Below are 24,350 nucleotides of genomic sequence, written 5' to 3'. Positions count from 1 at the left end.
GGAATAATATTCTCTGTTAGATCACCCATGTTGCCTTCCATACAGCAATTTACCCAGCTGGTGACTGAGATCCAATGGGCAGGATGCATTAAGACTTCAGGATGAGCAGGAAGACCACACTATCACAAAAGCACCAAAGCACAGCCTCAGGTTTCATCCCCACATCTACAGGCAAGGAGATTTGAGAGCAGGCAGTATACACTACCCTTGAATGCAAGCTCCTTACACCATCATGGAGCTTGCAAGACTGGTTGAAAGCCAGCATCTGGCTATTGTGGCTGATCCAGCCAACCGTAGACTAATGAATTTTTTCAGTTACACATGTATAATTCCTTATTAAGCAATAATCCTGTCACATCTTAGTGCTGGTGCCTGTTCTTCACAATATTTAGCTAGAGGATTGATAAGGAAGAAAAAGTCAATAACAAGCCAAAATGCAGTAAATACTGGGACAAGTTCTCCTGGTATTAGCTGTTTGAAAGCTGCAATGTCACACTGGCACAACTGCAGGGGCTTTTTGAAGCAGTAATTTGCAGAAGACTAAGTAATAAAAGTTAGTATATTTTTTTCCTCTCTCCTTTCATTGGAAAGCTTCCATCTGATATAATCAAGCCAAAGTCTGGGATCTGAAAACAGACCATATCAAAGCCAAGGCTGGTAGAACTTGAGCTGTAAATATAAGAATGAAGTGATGGAGGTAAATAATTATAAAGCACTGTAAAAATTACGAGCATTATCAGGATGTTTCTTCCACATGCCCTTATTTTTTCTACACAGAAAAATCTGGAAGGTGGTGAAAGCTTTAATAACCACAAATATGTAAGTGTGACTTAAAACAACCATAGAAAATAAGAAGGAAATTAAGGGTTTGGATAGACAGTGAGACCTGTTGTGCCATTACAATGTATGTCCTATGGTCCACACAAAGCACAAACTATATCCATTTAACATGGGAGAAGAAAGAAACACATGGGGTAGATGTGCAAAGATATGGGACGATTTTCTCTTTTCTGTTCTGCAGCCTGACAGTAAAAGCTCATCTCAGAGTCATGACCTTTCCAAGGTTTACACTTTAGGAGGAGTTTCCATTCCCAGTCCCAGAGCTGCAGCTGTATTAGGAGTCAGCAGCCCTGGTCTTCTTCACCAGCCACTTCCTCAAGTTTTCAGGTTCTCCCCTTCATGTTCCAAGCCCTGTCTCTGAACACATCCCAGAGCAGCTCAACTCTGGGTTTATTTACAGATTTTACTGGCATTGCTGCCATTCCAAGTGTTGCCCTGTAGATAAAGAGACCAAGAACAGCCCTGCCAGTGTTACCAAGCTAGAGACCTGTGCTGCATCTATAGCACTGCTGTTACAAAATCTTCTCTTCCTAACAAAACTCATTTCACCCACGCTTGGTAAATACTCTAGTACTTACAATTTCTCTTTTATTCTCTATAAAGAGAACTCAATAACTACACAAAAGAGCCTGAAAGAAACTGTGAAGACTTTGGAGCCCTCTCACTCTCTATCCTGCCTGCTGGAAATGGGTCAGTTGCATTGCCTAAAGCCACCTAACCCGCTGCTGCTACAGCTGGTTCAGCTCCAGCAGTGCTATTGGGACAGGGAATCCTAGTGTAGAAAGGCTGTTGCTAAGGGCTTTGACACTGTGTCATATAACTCTGATCAGGACAGCTCTAATCACTGTTGTGCTTTAAAACCGCTGATAGTTCTAGAGACTGGCTTGCACTTCACCTGACGGCATTGCCAGCACTGGTAGAGCTGGAAAAGAGCCACAGCAATTCCAGGAAATTCTTAGGGCTGCTTTCCTTGCAGGAATAGCACCTGCTTGGTTCCAGCATTGTGCAAAATTGTTGCTGTAGAAGCTCTGCACTGAGGCTTCCTTTCATTGTTGTTTCCATCAAACTTCCCTTGTCTACCTTTGGACTGAAAGCTTTTGTGGGGAGGATTTCAAAACTGCTTTCTACCCCCTTCATAAGGGTAACAGGCTTCTGGGTAGGAGGAGAAATGGCAATAAATCAAGTGAAAGGCAAAGGAGAGGAGATTCCTGGGCTCTCACATGCACTAACACACTAGTGAGTGTCCTCATCTTTATCTACTCATTCTCTGGCCTCTACCAGAGATTCACATCATTACACAACTCAGTGATTTCTGAGGAGGATTCTTTCTTTGTCTCCTTGGCACAGGAAAATAGATGCAGACAGTCAGGGTGGGCACCTGTTCATCACCTCTATGAGCAAATTCACATAGGTTTTGCTTAGAAATCCCTTCCCTCCAGTCCCAGTCCCCAAGGGCTGTCTGGCTGATGCTTTCTGAAAACTGGCACTTAACATCCACCTCAAACATGCTTACAAGGCCACATAACCATGTTTCTCAACCCTTTCCTTGCTCTGCCAGCTCCACATTTATTCCATTGTCTAATTCAACTGCATCTTGGCTGAGCATAAAACCTTTCACAAATTCACTACTGCTTTTCTCTCTCCTTTCTCACTTTCCCCAACTCTCTCAGTCCTCACCAAGTGCTTCGGACACAACTGATCATACCCTCACTACCCTTAGGAAGGCATTAGAAAAGTGTGGGTTTAAGAGTATGCATTGAGCGTATGATAATTCTGATCTTGGGTGGCTAGCCCACAGTAACACACCATATCTCAGATTAGCACTTGAAACATGAGAGATCTTTTATCTTCTACCTTTTGCCTTCTTTACATTTATAGCCCTATCACCACTGGTGAAAGCCTTCTTTCTGCACCTCCAGATCAGGAGCGGCTTACCCACTCCTCATCTCTCAGAAGCCACCCCAAACTCTTAATTTCTTCCTAAGACTGCACAATATTTTGTAATAGTTCTAGCTCCATTCTCAATTTTAAAATTTTTATTTATTCCACTCTGTTTCTTCTGTGCTACTTATGAAATGCTTAGCATAACCAGCATGCACCATTCTTGACCTATCCTTCTACGGGACTATCACACTCAGCTACAAGGAATCATTGTTAACATTTTCTTTAACTCTGGGAAACACTTTGAGGTGCAACTGATGTATGAAATCAAGTCCTACCTCCCATTTGGATGGGAATGGCAGTGGTTTCTCCAGTTACATGGGAGATACACCTCAGAGAGATTCTAAGAAGCAATGCAATTTCAATGTAGTGAGGCACCTAAGTGTTAGCTTTAATCTAGTTAGCACAAATACCAACAGTGAGACAGATACAGCAACATGAATAATAGTCTCAGACTGGATAATATGTCCTCCGAGCCTTGGGTAGCCCACACTGGAGGCCCTACTGCAAGCCTTAACAGTTGTTAGCAGAATGAGGTAAATTAAAGCTAGGGTGGGGAGAATCTCCCACTCAAGGAGCACAGAGTTGCCTGCAGTATAGGCATACCCAAAGACATCATGTGAGGTCAGCCATGAATTACATCTGCCATAGCCACTGGGTGTGAAAAGTCAAGAACTTGAGAACAGCAGCGACTTGCCATCATACCGTCTTTCCAAATATAACCCTCTATCTCACCAAAGGGGAAGAAATAATGGACAAAGAAAGCCCTTCAGCTGAAAACATCGCTTCTTTTTCAGCCTGTTACTTCTACCTGAAATAGAAGCAAAATACAAACTAGACCTAAAAGAAAAAAGCAAACATATCTTTCAGAATAACAGCCTCACTAAGTGGGCCCATTTATAAACTAGTTCCTCCCTTCTCATGACATATCAGGTTAAGCTTAGAAATGGATTTCTCTTTATATGGTGTTCATTTGCCAATTTTTTGTGCCGCAGAGGTAGGCGTATCTGTGCTTGATCTTGCCATACCAGAGTCTACCAAGAGATGGCACCAGGGTTTCTGTATGCAACATGTTTGTCCAGCCATCTGGAACAACCTTGGTATACCGTATTCCTCTCTGCCTCATCAATTCTTCATCTATTTTCAAATCTCATCTGAAAGCATCTCTTTCTCCCTTGCCTCTACCTCTTAATTTTTCAATTTCTCTCATCTGCTTCTATTAACGGTACAATGCCAGTAAAGTATAATTCTGCAATGCAACTCTATTTACTCTGCAAAGCAACACTGAGATATCATCAGTCTGAAATGAGATTTTATAACTTATTATTAATATCAGAACAGATCATTATTTGAGAGAAACCACACAGACTGTAAAAAGAACAGAGGAGAAGGAACCACATAAAACTGGGACACCTTAGGTTCTGAGATCATTTCTTCTATTACAATGGCTCATTGCATTAAATTTGAGCACTAGGGTTTATTTACCTATCACACTGATGTACCTATCTATGCTCCATGTTTTCTGAGATATTAGTCAAGTTGAAAAGACACTTTATATAAACAAGAATTTTAAAGACAACTCTTTTTCCCTTGTTGCATGCATCATCTCATTGAGGACAGTATTTACCAATTTTATTTGGCAGAAATTCTAGGCTAAATTCCATGTAAATCAAGGCCAGATGGGAAGCACATCATTTAGTTGTGACACAGCTCAAAAGAAATATTTCAACCCCTCCAATGAATTTTCTACAGGGATCAAATAAACCAAATAGCAATTTGAGAATAAGCAGGCACTAAGCATTGATTAATTCTGACCACATTCCAATAGAATCGTGCGTTACTTTCCAATTAAGTATCCAAACTGCTCAACATGATTAATGGCAAAACACAGACTAACAAGAGGAGTTAAGGATGATTTGGTTTTGATCTTCTATCAGGAACCATTGCCAAATAAACAAAGGTATAAAGCTGTATGTGGGGCATTACTCAAAAAGACACAGTCACAACAGCTACCTTATCAGGTTGTAGAGGAACTAACCGCCATGTTAGCATGTTGAGTTTCTTCTTATTCTCAAAATACTGGCTGGCAATGGACATACAACATGTTCTTCTGTTCAAGTAGAGAGCAGCTGAAAGTCTAGGTCAATCCAGGAGATGAAATTGCAGCAAAAAATGTGTATGGTGGTCTACCAGCAAGAAATTATCCAAGATTAAGACTGAGGAAACTAGCTGCCTGCACCGAGTCTAGGATACATTTGCAGTTCAATCTCTTCCATGTGTCTCTCCATCATTCTTAAGAGAATTCTAGTATTCAGATTATCCCTGTGACACATCTCCTCTCTTTTTGTCTAAAACAGACATAGCCCGCTGTCATTCTGATTTCTTCTGTTGCTGTTAAGATCACAGGAGGTCACTTTTATAAGCATTTGTTGATGTGGCAGCTTGGTCACTTTTCAACACTGGGCTCAACACTTACATTTTATCTTGTGTCAGAAGTACCAGTTCCAAGATGAGAAAACAGAATCTGTTGTGTGCAAGCAAAACAGGTTTTATAGAAGAGTAATATATATATATTCAAAGTCTGTTTTGAAGCTATATACAGCCTTTTAACTTATATCTTCAGCATTTCCAGGGCCTTTGTATTCTCCTTGGTCAATCTGACACAACATCTGATTAAATACAGACTCGTCAGATTCAGGCTTTTAGCTTTAGATGTGCTTTCTTGATCACCTTGACATTCCTCTTCACTTGCATGAGCTCTGCTTTCAGTATTCCAGTACATTCCTCTCATCACATTGTGACAGATGTGACAAAGGAATCACTTTGACTGTAGCACCAGTGTCGTTGTTATTCTTGCATGTTTCAGATTCATGAGTCACTCCCCACCTCAAGTCACCCCTAAGCATATAAAGAGACATGCGGTGTTCTCATTTCCTCCCAGGTTTGAAGACCTGACACCAGTTGGAGAAGACTGCATTTTCCAACTCTTTCAGCAACCATCTACTTGACCCAACCTTAAATGCCCATCACACTACTTTCAAGTTACCCACTCCAGACTCATCCTCCACTCAGCAGAAAGAAATAAACACTGCCAGGCCACCTCAAGTTTCTAGAGGAAAACATTTGATACAGGCAAAGAGAACTTGCTTCTTTTTTCCTTTAGTATGTGACAAGTTCAGATATCTACCTCAGATAGAATAGAGTTACATGAGAGAATTTCCTCCCTTTAATGGAAAGGGAGATTACTGGCAAGTGTTTAAGGAGCTGGGACCATCCAATAAGTACCAAACATAAGAAGAATTGTGATCAGATGTGAGAAGTGGACAATGCTAGACATGAGCAAAGGCAGATAATTTCTACATATCACATTTTCTAGTGAATTAATTTGGCATCATTCCCAGACATTTTTTATTCGCTTTCCACTTTTAATTAAGTAGTCAAACTTTACTGGAACAACCTAGTGCAGAAAGCCAAGTTTTGTGAATATTCACAGAAAGAGGGGGTTTATTTCTGACAAATACTCATTCTTACTGCAATCTCTCACATGAGGTTTATGTGAACACTTAACATCAGCAAGCTCTGCTCTGTGTGGTAAATAGATGTACTCAAAGAGCCTTCAGAAACAAAGACATCTTAAAAGACCCTAAATTGCTTTTAATAAAATTGCATAAATAAGACTGTCTGCCAACATTTTAACAACAGAAAGAGATAATGTAATGGAGGGAATAACTCAGACATGATTTCATACCATCATTTGCTATTTTCTAAAACACAGGTCTTCTTCATATGAAAGAATGTAGAAGAGGCCTGCACAACATGTAGCCACAGACAACATACAGCCTCCAGAGCCTGACATGCTGGCAGCCTGCAGAGGATAATTGATGCTTAGTCACCTGGAGACAGAGTCATACAGAAGAGACCCAACTGAATAGAGAGCAAACATCTGCCACTGTCACATTACACATCCAGCTGCCTACACCATGTTCAAATAGCTCTTAGAACCAATAAGTTGAGAAAACGAGCAAAGGTGTTGAAAGGGGCATTGGAAAGTAGAAAGGTAGAAGATATGGGACACAATAAGTAAGATAGAAGGTGAAAGGAGCAGGGATCACTGCACTGTGTGGGGCATCAGGGATGTTGCATTAGAGAAGGTGTTGATGGAGGGAATGTTTGAGCATCCCACACAAACTCATATCAGATATCCCAGCTACTGACATAAAAAGAACTGAGAAAACCAGAACATTATCTGGCTTTATTTTAAACTGCCCCTATAAAGTGTATCAGAAAGCTTTCTCTGCAGCACAGCCTCATGAGAGATAGGCAAGACTCCATCTCACTTGGATTTCACAGTGCTAAATTCAAGAGTTCTCTAAACCTCAGTAAGTGTCACTCTTTTTCATGTGGTTTTCACTTCAGATAGAGGTAGTCCTGGAGAGATCTACGCAATTATGGCACCAGCAACCTGAAGATCTCAAATGCCTAAGACCAATAAAGTCCATGAGTCACAGTCGCAGGAGAATCAGAGCTACTTGGCACGCACCCAGAAGAGGTCAATTGGAGCATGGGAGACTATTTCTAAATAAACCTGAGCTTTGACACTGAGAAAAATAAATAGAACTATGTATCTTGTTTCCTCATCTTAGCTTGCTAAATAAATAGCTCTCATAGTGCATTCTCCAGGACAGATTCTTAAAGTGACCTTGGTCCTGCTGCTGCCCAGGATAGGAGAATGCGGGTGTACCCACGAGAGAAGCAATGCATTTTCGATGTTGCATTCCTGGCAGCTGATCAAAGAATAAGGGTAATCTCAGCCCCCGCAGTTGCCAGCTGTTCTCTCCCAGCAACAAGGCAAATTGTGGTGGCACATAGTTATGAAGTGGAGAGAAGGTATCAAGACTGAATACAAAGGGAGGATCAGAATCTTGCTGGGAGGACATCGGAGTTTTTCTCCATAGGCAGGTTACAGACTAGTGTTCTCTTCGAGTTCCATACTGACAGCCAGAAAGAAGCAGATGTTTTTGTGACCAACTAACTACACCAAAATAACTGACTCCAGATTTCAGCATAACTATAGCAACTTTGGGAAGAGCTATACCAGGAGCACATACTGAACTAGATAAAGCACATAACCCTTTTCTAGTCTTTCTCCCCATCTCAGAAAACTCATCCATAGGCTTTTTCCTCCAGTCACTCTACAATTTTTTAACTACAGCAGCTCAAAATATAGAATAACGCTTCCACACATACCCACCTTCATTTTCCTGATGAACTGTAAAGATGCTTGAGATTTCCAGACCATAGCTATCCCAAGCATTCACTAACGCTGGCAAAGATGATCTGTAATCCACTCTACAGTCTGGACTTCTGGTCTCAGGACCTAAACTCTCATAAATACCATCTCTTGAAGCTCTTTTCCCAGTAAGAGCAGTTTCCAAATGGACTGTAAGCAAACATAATTCCTACTAAATCTTAAGAAACTGGTGCCTTCAAATAGGCTGCAAGCATTTTTTAAAACAAAACAGGTTTGTGTGTTGCTTCTGATGTAAAACAGGCTGTCTCCACTGAGCCATTGACCTTCTCAGCTGCTTCTAGTTATTAAATGAAACAAGCAGCTTTGAGCCTCAGGCAGGCCAGCTGAGTGGCTACCAGGCTTCAGCTGATTTATGGTTCTTGCTCGTTAAGCCAAGTACAGGTAGGAGTCAAATCACCTATTTCTGTAAGCTAGGTCCCAGGAAAGGTTTTATCCTCCATTTGCACACTCATACAAATATGTTTTAAGAAGTGTACAAATACCTTAGGAAATAAAAGTAAATTAGAAAATTGCACAAGCAATGAGGAAGTTCAGGTAGACAATAATTAATGTACAAGATACCTTTTTTCAAATGGAAACAAATCCAAAAGTTTCAGCAATAAATAAAATTACTTATTAACAATAAAACTAGAGTTTTATTGAGGGAAATTTTGAGTTTGTATTTTCTGATGTGTGTGTGTGTGTGTGTTTCCCAATGGAAAAAACCATCCACAGAAGAGTTCAAAACAATTCTTGTACATCAGATAAAAGGAAATAAAAAACAAATATTGCACATTGACAATCTGGAATCATTGGAATCAAAAGCAGTGTGTTTATCTGAAGGCTATTTCTTTCCCTTTCTGCTTAGAAGTGATTATTCTAGACTGCAGTGTATATTACAACCACACTCAGCAGCACTAGCTGCTTTTCCAAACGAATCTCAGCAAAAATCCAGGCTAGAAATGTGTGACAGATACCAAGTTTTCCACTTCCCTCAGAGAAAACAGTGAACGGTAAAAGCAGCTTTACACAAAATTCATTTAAATAGTGTTTATGTAGTCAGTCCCATTGCTTAACAGAGAACTGATACAGGCCCAAGTCCCATTACACACAGATCCTGACCTATGAGGCTATCACAGAAGTAGAACTAACGCTAGTCTAATCACAGCTAACACGTCCATTGGAAGGAAACCAGGGAATTGAGTGGAATTTGCTTATTTAGTTAAGCACAGTCATGGACCTATCGGTTACTTTTGATTGCCTCAGAAATCAAGCCTAACTCTGGATCTAACTCATCCTGGACACCCCCGTCACACACAAAGCAGTTCTCAAGGCTCCCTGAATCCTGAAGATTCAGGTTATAACATGAGGCCTGAGGGGAATCTTGGAGAATGCTCAGAAATCCTAAGAATAATATCCTAGTCGTAATATTCTTTGAGTTGGGTAATATCCAAACCTCTGTGTAGGAAACATTCTGATATCCTACTTTTGGACAGACCATGTAGAGAAATCACAGGTACTCTGGCAAAGAGAGCACTGAAGCTGTGAAGCAGTTCCAGGTACTTGGCACTATACTAGAAAGCCAAAAATGCAGGCAAAAGTGAGTTGGCTTCCATTAACAAGGCAGCTGCAGGAAGTTGTGCGACTGCTGGGCCCACTCAGTATCCTATTTAGCAAAGCAAACTGTTCAAATTTTTTTTATAGTCCCAGACATGTAGGCAGAAGAACTGGAAGAATGCTGCGTTTAGCAAACAACAATACCATGTGTTTACATGTAAGTTCATCACTTATGGCTAGTGGAAATTAATTCAAACTCCTTCTAATACAATGTAGTGTGTAAATGGTAATATTGGGAGAAGTGGTATCAGTCTTTGATGGTAACAGCAGTATGGACTTTATTTACTGGTGCCCTCATCCAGAGTGACTGGCCTCCACTTCAAACACAGCCGAGCAAATAGTGGTCAGTGTTGTGTCACGTCTGTCCATCCACTTCTCACCTACAGGAGACATTCAACCTAAAGCTACTTCCTCAGTAATCATCAGCCATGAACTTCACGCATGTCAGGTCCATGCAGAAGCCAAAATTGATTGAACGTTGCCATGTCCTTGCTGAGATGTGTGTGAACAAGTAGGGTCTATGTGCTCCACAAGGCATTGCATGTCTAAGCAAGAGAACTGGCAAATTCTGTGTTGCTTAGGCAAATGTGATTGGGTCAGCACAGCTCATAGCAGTAAATTCTTCCTCCTGTTTGTAATGAGCAAGCCACAGAAACGTGTTATGTCCTTCTGTGGATGTTTTCCACATTATAAATTTTGCCTTGAAAGGCATCTGAGGAAGTGGTCAGAATGGACAACTTGGGGACTAATGTTCAGCATTAAAATGGAGGTACAAAATGGACTTGCTGTCTTCAGAAAAAAACTATTTGAAATATTTGGGATGAGTTTAAATACAGACTCAGATTAATACTAGTAAGAACTGTCATACTTCAAAAATATCATGGTAATCTGGTGACAACTGTCTGCAAAAGGAGGATGAGGCAGCACTACCATGATTCCACTGTACCTGCCCTCAGGCCAGTGGTGGCAGGAGATTCTTGCTAACGGATAGGCAGGAGCAGTTTGTCTGCTGCCAGCACATGCTTCTCAAAATCCAGTCCTGACTGGGAAATGAAGGGAGATATCTTGCAATCAAATTGCCATCACTGTGTAGGGTACATGAGAAATAAATGGTCAGCAGCATGAATCATATGGTGAATCATGGCATTAACCTGTCCTTCAGGGAACTATTTCTGCCTCTTAAAAAACCCTGCAGATTTAAAGTGAGTGGAAATTGTGCATCCATTTCTGATTTCTTTGCCTCTTCAAGTGGAACCAAAATTTTATTTCTTGCTATCCTGGAAAGATAAGTTCCCTTGGGGCTACTGCCTACCTGACTGTCCTGACGTGTCTCTTGGTGTAGGGGGTGATGACTTTGAAAAGCAGCTCCATGGCTCCATTGACGCCAAGCGTAGTTCCTGTGGTAACTAAGTCAATAAAAGAAAAAAGCAGTCAGATCTGAAGCAGGTGGTCTGCAACACTGTGTTTAGAGGTGATGCGTGTAAGGGAGTAGCTGCCCCTGGGGCTATGAGCAGATTTCTCTGGGCTCACAACTGGACTTCACAGGTCATTTTACAGACAAGCACAAAGCTGTCTGTGGACACAACCTGAGCCAAGATCAGATACAAATCCAGGTCTGCAGTTCTTCCATGAGTTCCCCAAAGCCCCTTCTCCTGTAAATAATGTACTCCCCAGAGAACAAAACATAGTTAAATAGGGTCATCTCCCAGAAAAAATGACAGGGCTCACATTCATCCCATATTTCCCACAGGCAACTCCATGAGGACAGCTTATTTCATAGGGGCATGGAGGGGAGAGTTTTCTTTCTGTGCTATTATTCAGCAGTATGAAAGTGGTTTTTGAAGGCAGGGGTGCTTCTGAATGCAGCTTAATTTCAGCTGGTCCAATTTTACCTTTAAACCTTCACTTGTTAACACACTAGGACCTTTTATAGATAAATTTTACAATCGATTCCAAAAATGCCCAATGCATAAACTAGGTGTTTAGCCAGACCTCTCCTCTATAAGACAGGATCTCTGTGTAAAGAAGGGATGAATACAGCCCTGAAATATTAAATGCAAGTGAACAGGGTGAAAGGATCAGTAATCAGCAGTAGCCAGAGGGAGACCTGGCTGCCTGCCCACTGCTGGGTTTTGGCTGTTTTGCAAATATCTTCCAGTGGTCATCAGAGAGCTGCCAGAGGGTCCATCATCTCCTGCAGTCCTACCATGTCCCCGCCAATTTGTCCTGTGATGGAAAGCTTTGCAAGGCTTGCCAGCTACTTTCACACTAGCTGATAATTCATTAGAGACAGGGTGGTGGACAAGGCTGCTTGAAATCCTCCTGCGCCAGAGCGGGACGTAGGCTGCCACACACAACTGGTGGCAGATTGTGAAGGGAGCGACCCAGAGCAAAGAACTGGTGCATGAGATTGTGACAAGAACTCATCTGTTCTGCTTTCATGCCTAAACACCCTCAGAGGTTTATATGCTTCTGGATCCTCTTTAGTTCCAATCTATAAAGATAATTTTTAAGGTTGGGAGCATGTAATCTCCTAGTTTGGTACCATCACCACAAAGATCTTCACCTAATTGCCCCTGCAGCTTCCCAGCTGGGTCACAGAGCCCACAGAGTCAAAGTTACTCGTGGAAGGGGGAAGCACACCTGGAGAGTTCTGGAGATACCTGGAGAGTAACAGAGATGCTCCAGCAAAGGAGCAGAGGTAAGGTTCTGGCGTCTGATATTAGCAGAAAGGAGGCCAGGCTGCAGTGGGCATCCTAAAACCTCTGCAAAAACTGAAGCTGAATTGGGATGCAGGTGCACTGAAGCAGGGAGCAGGGAAGTGTGTAGATCATAATTTTGGGTGGGAGGCAGCACAGGGTCACTACACAGCTGTGAAACCCAAATAAAGGCACGTTTCAGCTCCTGGCCTTGGCTGCGTTTTCAGTCACACTCAGCCTTTCAAACACTGCTTATCACACGGAGAGGGGTTGAATGTTGAGGCTTGGCTGCTTGCCTGAGAAAGCCCATTGCATGAAGCTAGCTCCTGTACAGATAGAAGGGACCTGCAGGGCTGGGTGCCAGGGTGCTAAATCTTAGGATGCATATAGCAGTCTGCAGACAGGATGGCCGTCAAGAATTATCTGCTGGGTGAGGGATGTGAGGAAGGAGAGGAAAGGGTTAGAATGAGCAAAGGGAAATTTGTGCTGACAAACTCAGTGCTCTATAGCAGAGAAAGCCTGTATGAATCTGTAATGATCCTGGGAGAGAATACTGAAAATCCCATTGCCTGAATAATTTAATATGAGGGCATTGCCAAGCAAGAAAAGCTGGGAGAGTGTGGGGAGGGATACTAGACAGAAGACCGGGATCTAATATGTACTTCCTTAGGGATATTGATTAACTGATTTCTCTCTCCCTCTGTTTCTCCACCCATATTTTCCTTCCTCATAGAGCCGCTCTGACAATCAATACAATCAACAATAGTGAGACGTTTTGCTATTATGGTAATAGCATAGAGACTTAAGGTACCTAAGTACCAGAGCAAAGGAGTTGACTGTCTATATTCTAGAATAGGAGACCATTGCCATGAATATTTTTCACTACAGCACTTCTATTTTCAGAGTGCACAGATGAAATACACTGTAAAGGCTGTATAAGCCCCTTGGGGAGCACGTCTATATGGTCGTTCTGGCTTTTGTGCCTGATTCTGTATATTCACAGTACGTGCAGGCACGTACCTTAGGAATGATGGGTTTTTGCACTGAAATGACTGAAAAAGAACTCTGGCAGCTGTCACATAGAGGAAAAGAGGAAAATCCAGGCACTCACCATTAGAAGCACAAACCTGCAGGACCCAGAGGCAGTGAGTGAGGTACAGGTGATGGCCCAGGTTTCTTCTTGCCAAGCTCAGTATTATATCAGTTGCTTCTGCCTTCTGCACTTTCAGCCCAAACTTCCTATCTGTAAAAAGTAAACAAGAATCAAACTATTACAAAGACCAGGTCTCTGCCACAGTGCTGATAAACATATTTGCACCAAACCTTATAACTCAAGATCTCAAAACAGAAACATTTAAATGTATCAAAGAGTAACATCAATATTATTCTCACTGAAAACAGGAAAACATGGGATTTGCCTAAAGTCATCATACACAAATCACAGAATCATAGGATGGTTTGGGTTGAAAGGGATCTTTAAATGTCATCTAGTCCAGCCCCCCTTCAATAAATAGGGACATATTCCACTCAGTCAGGTTGCTCAGAGCCTCATCCAATCTGAGCTTGAATGTTTCCAGAGTTGGGACATCTACCACCTCTCTGGGCAACCTGTTCCAGTGTTTCAGCACCCTCATCATAAAAAACTTCTTCCTTATAGCTGCTCTGAATTTACCCTCTTTTCATTTAAAACCATTACTCCTTGTCCTATCATAACAGGCCCTACTAAAAAGTCTGTCTCCACCTTTCTTATAAGCTCCTTTTAAGTACTGAAAGACTGCAATAGGGTCTCCTCAAAGCCTTCTCCAGGCTAAGCAACTCCAACTCTCTCTCCCTTTCCTCATAGAAGAGGTGTTCCACACCTCTGACCATTTCTGTGGCCCCCTCTGGATCTGCTCCAACAGGTCCATGTCTTTCCTGTGCTGGGGGTCCCAGAGCTGGACATGGTACTCCAGGTGGGGTGTCACCAGAGTGGAATAGAGGGAGAATACCCTCCCTTGACCTGCTGGCCATGCTTCTTTTGATGCAGCCCAGGATGCAATTGACTTTCATGGGTGCAAGAACACATTGCAGGCTCAACTCCAGCTTTTCATCCACGAGTACCCCCAAGCCCTTCTTGGCAGTGTCGCTCGCAATCTCTTCATTCCTCAGCCTGTATTTAACATGGTCATGGCTATTCTTCAGAGACAACTTTTCATAATCTGTTTCTTGACATAGAGGGCAACCCCTCTGCCCCTCCTTCCTTACCCGTCCCTTCTAAACAGCTTGTAGCCATCGATAGCCACACCCCAGTCATGAGATTCATCCCACCAAGTTTCAGTAATGGCAACTAGGTCATAGCTTTCTAGCAGCACATTGGCTTCCAACTCCTCCTGTTTGTTGCTGATGCTGTGTGCATTATTGTAGAGGCATTTTGGCTGGGCTATTGGCCGTGTGCCCTTTTTAGAGGAACACCCCTTGATTCCTTTGAGGTATTTCACCAGTGTTTCCTTGTTGGCTCCTATTACCTCAGAAGTTCCTGGCTCCTCTCTACAAGACTTCTAGTGGAATTTAGTGTACCCAGCAAGACTCAGGGCAACAGACTGAGGGCCCTTGTTAGCATCCCATCCCTCTAACCTTGATGTGTCATCCCACAGCTTGTCATGGGCTAGCCTGATATTATCCCCCTCCCTCTTCAAGTCTTTCAATCAGCCCCAGTAGCTCATAAGCAAAGACCCTCTTCCTCTTTTGAGAAAGATGAACCCCATCCAACACCAGCAGGACCGAGTCCATCTGTTTCTTCTAATATTGCTGCCCACAGCTGAAAGGATAGAGGAAAAAATTATCTGTGCCCCAGTTTCCCTTACCAACCGTCCCAAGGCCCTGAAGTCTCTTTTGATCACTCTTGGACTATGTGTTGTGGCTTCAACACCACCCACATGGAAGAACAATAATGTATACTAGTCTGAGGGCTGCACCAGGCTAGGAAGATTCCTAGTGCTGTCCTTAACCTGGGCCCTAGGAAGACAGCAGACTTCCCTAAGGGGAGGGTCTGTCTGGCATATTGGACCCTCTGATCCCCTCAGAATGGAGTCACCTACAACTATAACCCATCTTTTCTTTGTGGAGGTGGTTATGATACAGGGGAGTAGGTCTTTCTGATTTTGGCAACACCTCTGGTGTAGATGAACCATCCTCCACATCATCCATTGACTGATCTTACACATCTAGAACCTCATTCCTGTTGCACAGAGGCACCTGTGAAGGTGATGTAGACAAGGAGGGGGTTCGCCTACCGCTCTGAGCATAGACTTGTCTCCATTCCTTTTCTTTAAGCTACTGCCTTCTGCTGGCTGAGTGGAGGATACAGAATCCTCTTGATCTTGTGTTTTTCCTGATGAGTGTTCCTGGTTCTGTCTCAGGGGGGCCAGAGCATGGTTCCATCCGTCCAATTCTCCCACAAGAGCTGCCAGCTCCTGGTGGGTCTCTCCACTGCCCTGGTATTTCTCTGCCTCAGTTAACACTCCCTGTCTCAGGTAACCCCCCCTGTATACCAAGATCTGCCATCTGCAGCAAATCAGGCCGACAAAGAGAAATCATATTTTAAGATTTCACTTAGGTTAAGGGAAAACAAAGTAAAATTTCTGCTGAGGGAGCTTTCAGCCACAAGGCCAACCCAAAGCAGAACATGGACAAAACCTGTGTAAGAAGCAGCTCTACACACATGTACGCCCTCCCTGCCTTGCTGCAGGACCTTTACCTGGCCAAACCGTAAACAAACAGCAAACCCTAAAAATCAACTCACAGCTTTCTATCAGGCACATCCCAGTGCTGATTATTGCTGGGGCTGTCTGTTGCTTTTGAGCCGCCCCCCCCGCCCCCAAGACGTCCCCCACCACTCAGCAGTACCTCGTTGGCCGACCCTGGCTAGCAGGCGAAGCAGGGGCAGGAGGGTGCTGTGATCGGGTGGCTCGGTCCGGGCAGCGACGGCGAGAGCCTGCAGCAGTGCCTCACTGCCTCCTTTGCTGATCACATAGTGAATTCGCCGGCCGGTCCCTGGGGAAAAGAGGAGAGACTCTGCTCAGAGCATCCCTTCCCTGAGCCACAGCTATGGCAAACCCTCACCCTGCACAGAGCACACAAAGCTCCCGTGGCTTTCCAACAGTGTTTTATTGCTATAAACCCAAGGGCATTTGCAGAATTGACCATGGATCTCAGGTACTCCTGGCTTGGAGACATGGCTAATGGCTGCAGGGTGAAACTATGTGCTCTGCTGCCTCTTGCTCCGGCAGTCATTATCTTTACAAACCCACATCCTGCAGAAGTTTTTCATTGTGCATTGAAATGCAGCAGAGGGGAATAAGCAGAGACACCAACAGGTTTCAAAGGAGCAGAAGGCTCAGTGATCTTTTCTTAGATACTGGAAATTAAACAAGCAAAGGACTAAAGCTGCAATGGGCTTCTGCCAAATGAAAAGGAATCCTAGGGAAGCTTTGGAGACAGCTTTCAAACAAATCTAGGTCTCCAAAGAAACCACACGCTAATCCTGTGAGCCCTACTGTGCCAACAAACATCTATCCATGGGCAACTTCAGCAGTGACTTCAGGCTCCATGGTTGGAGGAAGCTGCACATTCAGCTCCTGGAGAGGAGAGAGTAGCTCCTATCCTCCAGGTAGGCAGTCCTTCCATCCAGCTGAGGAACAGCACTGCAGGGCTTCAGAAGAGAGGCCCAGCAGGATGGGCGATGTCTGTGGTGGGGCTCTGAAAAGTGGGGAGTGCCAGTGCAAGCAGCCTATCAGCTCAGCTGAGTTGACAATTGTTTAGCAAATGAAATTTTTGAGGTGGAGCAGGAAGGAAAAGAAGCTGAATTACTTTTTCGGTTCTTTTGCCAATTCACTTATTTTTTCACATGGCTCGGGCACATGCAGCAACATACCTTCCCTGCAGCCCTGAGGTAGAGGTGCCTTTTGGGGAGATGCTGAACTCTCTCCATTAAAGTCCCTGTGCTCTGGGAAGTCAAGCTCCTCTCCCTGTCTCACAGCCCTCTCTCAAATGGCACAGGTTAATATTTCCAGTGCCTGACTAACAGGGATTATGAAATATTTTGAATCTCACAGAAATCTTTTAAACTAAAAAAAATGGAGACTTTCTCTAGGTCTTCTTTTTTTTTTTTTTTTCTTTAACTTACTGAAAATCTCAGTTTTCCAAACACAGCAGTAAGGACTGCTAATTTACAGATACAATTCATGTTTTGTTCACCTTGTAAAGCCCAATTTATGCAGGTATGAATCCACCTTGTAAAGTCCAAGCTTATGCAGATATAAATTCCCTGACCTATTTGAGGATTCCCTTTCTGCCCCTAGCCCATAGGTATTGCCCCAGAGCTCTGCTTCCTTACCCAGAGAGAGCAGGTCAGTGAGGACACTGAGAATATTCTGGATGACGTCCTTGTCACAGGAGCTCTGAAATGGAAACACACCAAATTTAGGGATCAATTCAGAACAGTGAATTTATGCTACACAGGGCTGCAGTGCATTATGTGGTGATGAGGCACTGACATTCTTGTTTGGATACTGAGTATTTTTTGTGCCATCTGGCCAATGAATATGTGGAACCATATTGATAGTACATTTTAAAAGCCTCTGACAGACATACTGATCATAGTACATGATATTTAATACACAATAGCATTTCTGCAGAATTCACATCTAAATTCTAAATTATCTCTCTTGTGGTTTGATCTGGCTACTTCAAAGTTGAGGAAATTCTGTATCACACAGAAATGTTAAATGTGGGGTGGTTTTCCATGACAGCATCCCTTATTACTGACAGTTGAAGAAGAATACCTTTAAATTATATTAATCTCATTTACAAGGAAATTCCCCTTTCTTTGAAGCTTTGCAGCTACAACCACATGGAACCCTGGAATATGGGGAGCAGAAAGATGCCCTAAACTTATTCTTAATCAAAACCAAGTAAGCACCACAACTTGACATCACACATTCTGTTTTAAAATCACTTAAAATTTTGCACTAGAGGAAATAAGATATACTATACTAGAGGTGAAGTGAACACGATACCTACCATCCGTGTGATACACTAGGCCCCCTCTCTAACCCTTCTCCAACCATATTTCACTGCTGAGACTGAAGAATTAATCACCAGACTGTATTGCTGTATGAGGTATTTGGGTTAAGTTCTAGATCTCTTTATTTTTGTGCAGATACAATACAACACAATACAAATTGCCAATGTAATAGAAAACTTGCATTTGTGTAGCCTTGATCCTAAAGAACCTCAGGATCACATAAACTATAATGGAATTACTTTATCTTCCATTAAATTACTACAGTAGGATAATGTCTTACAAATATATGGCTCCTATATTTCTAAATGTTGAAGTGCTTCAGAAACTTAACCTACTAATATGTATTCTGGATATATGGAATCATTTTACCAGCCAAATTGATTCAACCATTCTCTGACTTATTTAACATTATGCAACTGAATATTTAAGGCAAGGAATTGAGAACTAACACCTAGCAAAAAGAAACTCTAGAAAGAATATTAGGGAAAACTAATTCAGATCTGCAGTAATGACTATTAATGTAAATAGACCTTTTTTTTTTTTCAAATAGATCCCTGCTAAAGTCACCGCACAAGCTGATATGGTGCTGGGGATTGTGTAGCTAATCAGAGCTGAGTATCATAGCTCTTATTCCTTTGTTATAGCTGGGGAGGGTACGCATTGAGAGAGATATGGGAATGAAGAAGGAAAATGGTCAGTCTTCAGTCAGAGCTGGTCACTGTCAACCTGGAGAATCAGGTTTCCACCTCTGTCACAGAATTCCTGTAAGATGCTTGGCAGCTAGAAGATCAAACATCTTCTGTATTGGTAAATTATATGTGTTATCTTCTGTATGCAATATCCACATTAGAGCTGATGTTTTCTATCTTCTGTATCTTTAACATTATGTATTCTTAGATTTTGATTAAAACAAAACAAAACAAAACAAAACATAATTATTAACAAAAACAAACTCCAAATCTCTGAAAAACAGAATTCCCATCATACTGGTTTTGGTCAATTACCAGTGTTACCAAACTTTAACTGTTCAATACACATTTCATGCTGGCATAAGTGAGCAACTGGGACAAGTGTATCAGCAGGGGAGTGAGACAGAAGAACAAGATGTAGTCAGGGGAAAGGGAAGGAAAAAAGAGGAGTCAGGCAAGGAATCACTTCTGAAACAGGGGACTTGGGATGAGGGTCTCTGAGCACTGTCACCTCTCTAAAGACTTACCTTACTTTTATTGTTAGCAAAAATCCACAGGAAAAGTGCCTGTCTGATCCCCATCTCAGAGCTGGCCCATGCCCAGAGTGAGAGCTTGCTGTTTCTGTTCATTACTACATTAACTCAACAAGCAGATATCTCTGCACAGAACATAAAAGTTCAGCCATTTCAGAACCATGTTGAAATCAAAAGGCTCAGTATGATAGGATTACTGCTTCCTTCAGACACAAGACAAACAGGATACATGGTTTTAATGAAATCTAGTAACTCTCAGTTCACCAAGTATTGCCACCCTCATCTTAGAGAAGGGGTCCAAATTCTTGTTACTAGTTCAAGGGACCACACAGAGAAGAAAGTCTGCAGTGGGGTCAGAGCACTTCTGAAGTATTTCTTTATAACACATATAGTTTCAGTCATATGTTAATCTTTCTAATTCATATCTTTGTTCATCCTTCCACAGTCCTGAGCTGTCTCAAGTCTCCCAGAGCAAACAAAGAACAATCAGAGCTCTCTTCCCAAGAATTTCTTGGCATTTTTTAGCATCGGGACTTAATAGTCAGGGGCAGGCTGTCAGGAGTGATGAGTATCCACCAAATTTACGGACTACTGGAAGAGTTACTATTCTCAGCACCTTTTTAAATATCAGGGTTGCCTAAATCAGACTGTCCTCTGGTTTTGTCTTGCTGCCTCTCAGTATCCCTTTCCTCTGTAGGTGGATGGATTACACATTAAGATTTCAGTAATGAAGTCTTCATTGATTTATGCTCCTATTACACTGGGTTGTTTATTTTAACTGATTGGATTGTGGGTTTCCTAAGCCATTAACACAAATAGTGATGACATAAGATATCCTCTGACTTTCCATGTGCTTTATCCAGGGACTCAGCGAACAAAGAACTTGAGGGGACATGAAAGATCAACCTTTAAAATGTGCAGATTAGAGCTGGGTGATATTGTCAAATATTTTACCTGGATATTTACTCTTGATATTTTAACACTAAAACCCTGACTGTGTCATAGTTTAACACTAAAACTTCCTCCAGCACACTAGTGAGGGAATTGGATGACTTGTCTGTTTGCTAGAACAATGGATAAAATCCTATTCGCATTACAAATTTTAACATATTTCCCACTAACTTTAGTGACACCACTGAATAATACAGAACACTGCAGAAGAACACAGCTCCAATTTATAATAGCAAGACAACACAGAAAAAAACAACCCTAAAGTTGATGTTGTCTTGCAAGATGGCAATTTGCCTGTTGAAAAGAAATAGCTCAGATTTTGACTAATTAGCTTGAGATTTTCAAAGTCATCAAAGATATTTGGACATTGAAATCTATTAGAATCAATTGTTTAAATTAATACCCATACCAAACTGTTTGTGGATGAATTGCCAACAAATTCATTCATAAAAAATATTCAGTAAATCCTTCTGAACAGTAAGTACAAATGAGAAAATCACAACTTGTGCCTGATCTAAAAAAGATGAATAGAGTAATTTCTTTAATGCAAATTACTTACCCAGCTCTGGTTAAAATAAACACATTAGTTATTTTTATTGAAAGATATGTTTGACGGTTCAAGAACAAACCATAAGCAAAGAAAGAAGTAAAATTCCTCTTGCTAAATATTTTCTATTCCTGCCAGCACTTATGAGTGTTAGATGCAACATCTATACGCGCACAGACTAATGAAGACGCATTCATGGCATATAGGTGGAATGAGAGCAAAGAAAATTTCCCAGAGGCTCAAGTTAGATTACAAAATCACCGATGCCCTGCAGGATTTCATTGAAAGGATTTAAAGTTAGAGCCAAATTGTTACCTATGAACAACAGCCTGTAGTTGCCTTTCATGGCTTGCAGCTGGACAAAGGCTGAAGTAGCAAAAAACTTCACTTAAAATATCAAGCGTGGCTGTACATTTTGGCCAGAGCCCCTCATCTTAGACTTACTTCAGCAAAGCCTGCTGTCTTTCTCATCCAGCCGGGAGTATCAACAGGGCTGAGTTCAGATGCATTTAATCAGCTCCCAGCTCATAGTTCCTCTCTGAGTTTTTTCTGGGAATTAATCCCTGAAACACCAGGGCTTTGGTTAGCTTGGCTGAAGCTCCTCATAGATAAGGAGCAGGAGGACAGAGAAAGCCAGGAATAAAAAAATACCCCAGTGCATAGTCATTGATACATTACAGGCAGCAAGTGATTAGTCAGTGACATTGGGGTTTGGAGGACAACAGCTTGATCCCAAGATCCTTCTGACTGGCAGCTCAGGTTATTTTGCTGACCCACGATTAAGCAGGGAAGAAGTTCCTGTCTCCTTGTCCTGCTCCTGGGAACACACCAAGACAAGCTGTTATTTACTCAAGATGAGATTATAAAATTACAACTAAGCCACAGTAACAGGTAATCTTGGGATGTTTTCTGCAAGATTTGAAGACCCAACAGAGGTAGGATTTTTCCTGTTCCACCTGAAGGACAACAGCTATCAGCGCGGTTCCCCTTTTAGCTCTGGCTTAAAATGAAGATTTATCATAAACTGTCTTTTGTGTAGCACTCAGGCTTTCATGTCTTTTGCCAAAGGCAAGTATTTCTCCAAATGAGACATGAAAACTACTGAGATTGTTTGCTGTGAGTCTAAGAATTAATGCTGAAAAAAGGAGGATGCCCAGAAAGAAATCAAAGAGCATTAATTTGTGCAGTGCAATATTTACTAGTAAATATTTCATATGTGGAAGGAAATACAAAGCAGTTACTCCACTCACAAAAATAATAAATGCAAAATTGAAGAAGTCACTCCTGCAAGACAATGCATAACATGATTTCTACCAATACTCCTATTAAATTAATTGTTGAGTATAGTCTCACAAAGCTATGTGATTGCTTAGGAATAAAAAAAAAAAAAAAAAAGAACAAAAAACAAAAAACAAACAAACAAAACAAAACAAACAAAAAAGCAAACCAAAATAGCCTATTTATAAAGAAAAGCTATTGCTGCACTGGGCTGACAAACTTCCAGACCTGTCTTTTTTTAGAGAGATCAAGGAATATGATGTCCAGTTCCAGGGTAGTTTTGTTTACTTGTTTGTTTGTTTGTTCATTTTTAAATAGCCTGTTTCTAAATAGAGAAGCGTGATTTGACATGTTCAAAATACATCCTTCTTTCTTCCCCTACCCTTAATAAATTTGCTCACACAAATAGCAGCAGTCAGAAGCCTAACTGTCTGTGTAATGAGACTTGCGTCTGACAGTAAGACTTCTCACTCTCTGCACTCAAAGCCTATTGAAGAAAAATCCTGGTGCAAAATTAATACCAGCTAAAATCAAGACTAGGTTAGGAGCCAAGCAGCATTAGTCCTCACTCTCTCCTGAGACCTTTAGAAACTATTGGGCTGCTAATAACTGTATTAACACTTAAATCAGAAACTCCCCTCCCAACGTTCTGCCTCCAGTAAGGTAGAGGTGCGTACCAGATCCAGCTGCTGGGCACAGCCACTCACCGCAGGCATTATAGATTTCCCAGCTGGATATCTTCTTCCCTCAGCTGACTATCCAACCTTATGATAACTGTGAAGCCAGTTTTGGTGCCTTATGTTCTGTGCCTTGCCTGAGTAAATTGCTTTTTCTAATTTAAGTGGAGCTAAAAATTCACACTTAAATAAGAGAACAAAATACCCTGGAGAGTTTCTTGTCTGTGTGCTCCCATCCTCAGCATCAATATTCAGACAGCTAACCGTGATTTCTTCTTGTTGGAAGGTTATTATCTACAGTGTTGGATACATGGAGGTTTAGAAAAAAAAAATAAAATCATTATTTCTAAGGGGAAAAAAGTGGTTCTAGGATCTCTGAAATATCACTACGCAACCTCAGAATAAGGGAATATTCAAATTAAAATGATTACAGCCTGAATTTTGTTATTACTGAAACACTTTGTTACAACACTACCATTATCCCCCTTCAGAAGGATCCCAAGAATTTGTGGTCCTGTTGCCCCTGCTCCCAAAACACCCACCCAAACTTCCTCAGCACCACCACAGACATCACCATCCTCTGTGGTAAACAATGAGTGCATTTCTTTGGTCTAATCTGGATTTCCTCTGCTGAGGACTCAGATAAGCCTGAGCAGGCCAGGGAACTCAAAGGGGACATGGAAGGGAAAGGAGCTATTTAAAGACTCCAAGAGGAGGACCTTACCGCTCGGGTAGTGTCCTAATTGACCTCTTTAATCCTGCAAGAAAGGCGTTCGCAGCTGTGTGGGATCACGTAGCCCTCAAACTGTACACAGAGCAGCCAAGGGGCCTCCCAGAACAAGACACGTGGTCTGGCAAGTTCTTGCTCCTGTTCCCAAGCCCTAGAGAGGAGTCCCTCTCACTGGCTCCTGCACACCCCTGTGAGGCATGGCTAGCACCCCATTTACCCAAGCACCAGTCATTTTCATTCCTGTTGATGCCTAACACCCAGCCAAGCTCTATGCATAAGCCCAAAGCAGCAGTTGTGGATTTTATACCAGGGAATTGAGCAAATACTCATAAAAAATGTCCCTCTCTCTGGCCTGCTGCAATCAGGTGGGTGGCTTTTTTTCATGGCCTGCAGTGACCTGAAAGTATGTTTTTTCTCATCCTTGTTTGCACTTGGGTGTGATAACTTGCAATATTTTTTTCAATAACACACCCCGTCACTGCTGGGTGTAACGT

General features: G+C 42.1%; 1 protein-coding gene across 1 annotated transcript in view; it reads right to left on the bottom strand.

The window, feature by feature from the left end:
- AGBL1 (AGBL carboxypeptidase 1) overlaps window positions 1-24,350 on the bottom strand; it is a 209,082-nt gene that overhangs the window by 169,796 nt on the left and 14,936 nt on the right. The window contains exons 2-5 of the mRNA XM_032994199.2: window positions 17,762-17,825; window positions 16,273-16,419; window positions 13,499-13,630; window positions 11,001-11,094 (exon numbers count right to left, since the gene is read on the bottom strand). Coding sequence (XP_032850090.2) covers window positions 11,001-11,094; window positions 13,499-13,630; window positions 16,273-16,419; window positions 17,762-17,825 — 437 coding nt within the window. The remainder of the gene's footprint in view (window positions 1-11,000; window positions 11,095-13,498; window positions 13,631-16,272; window positions 16,420-17,761; window positions 17,826-24,350) is intronic.

Source organism: Tyto alba, unplaced genomic scaffold (genome assembly GCF_018691265.1).
Source record: "Tyto alba isolate M040663 unplaced genomic scaffold, T.alba_DEE_v4.0 Super-Scaffold_41, whole genome shotgun sequence".
NCBI lineage: Eukaryota > Metazoa > Chordata > Aves > Strigiformes > Tytonidae > Tyto > Tyto alba.
The sequence above is the reverse complement of the archived record's forward strand: the minus strand, read 5'-3'. Positions and strand labels throughout refer to the sequence as shown.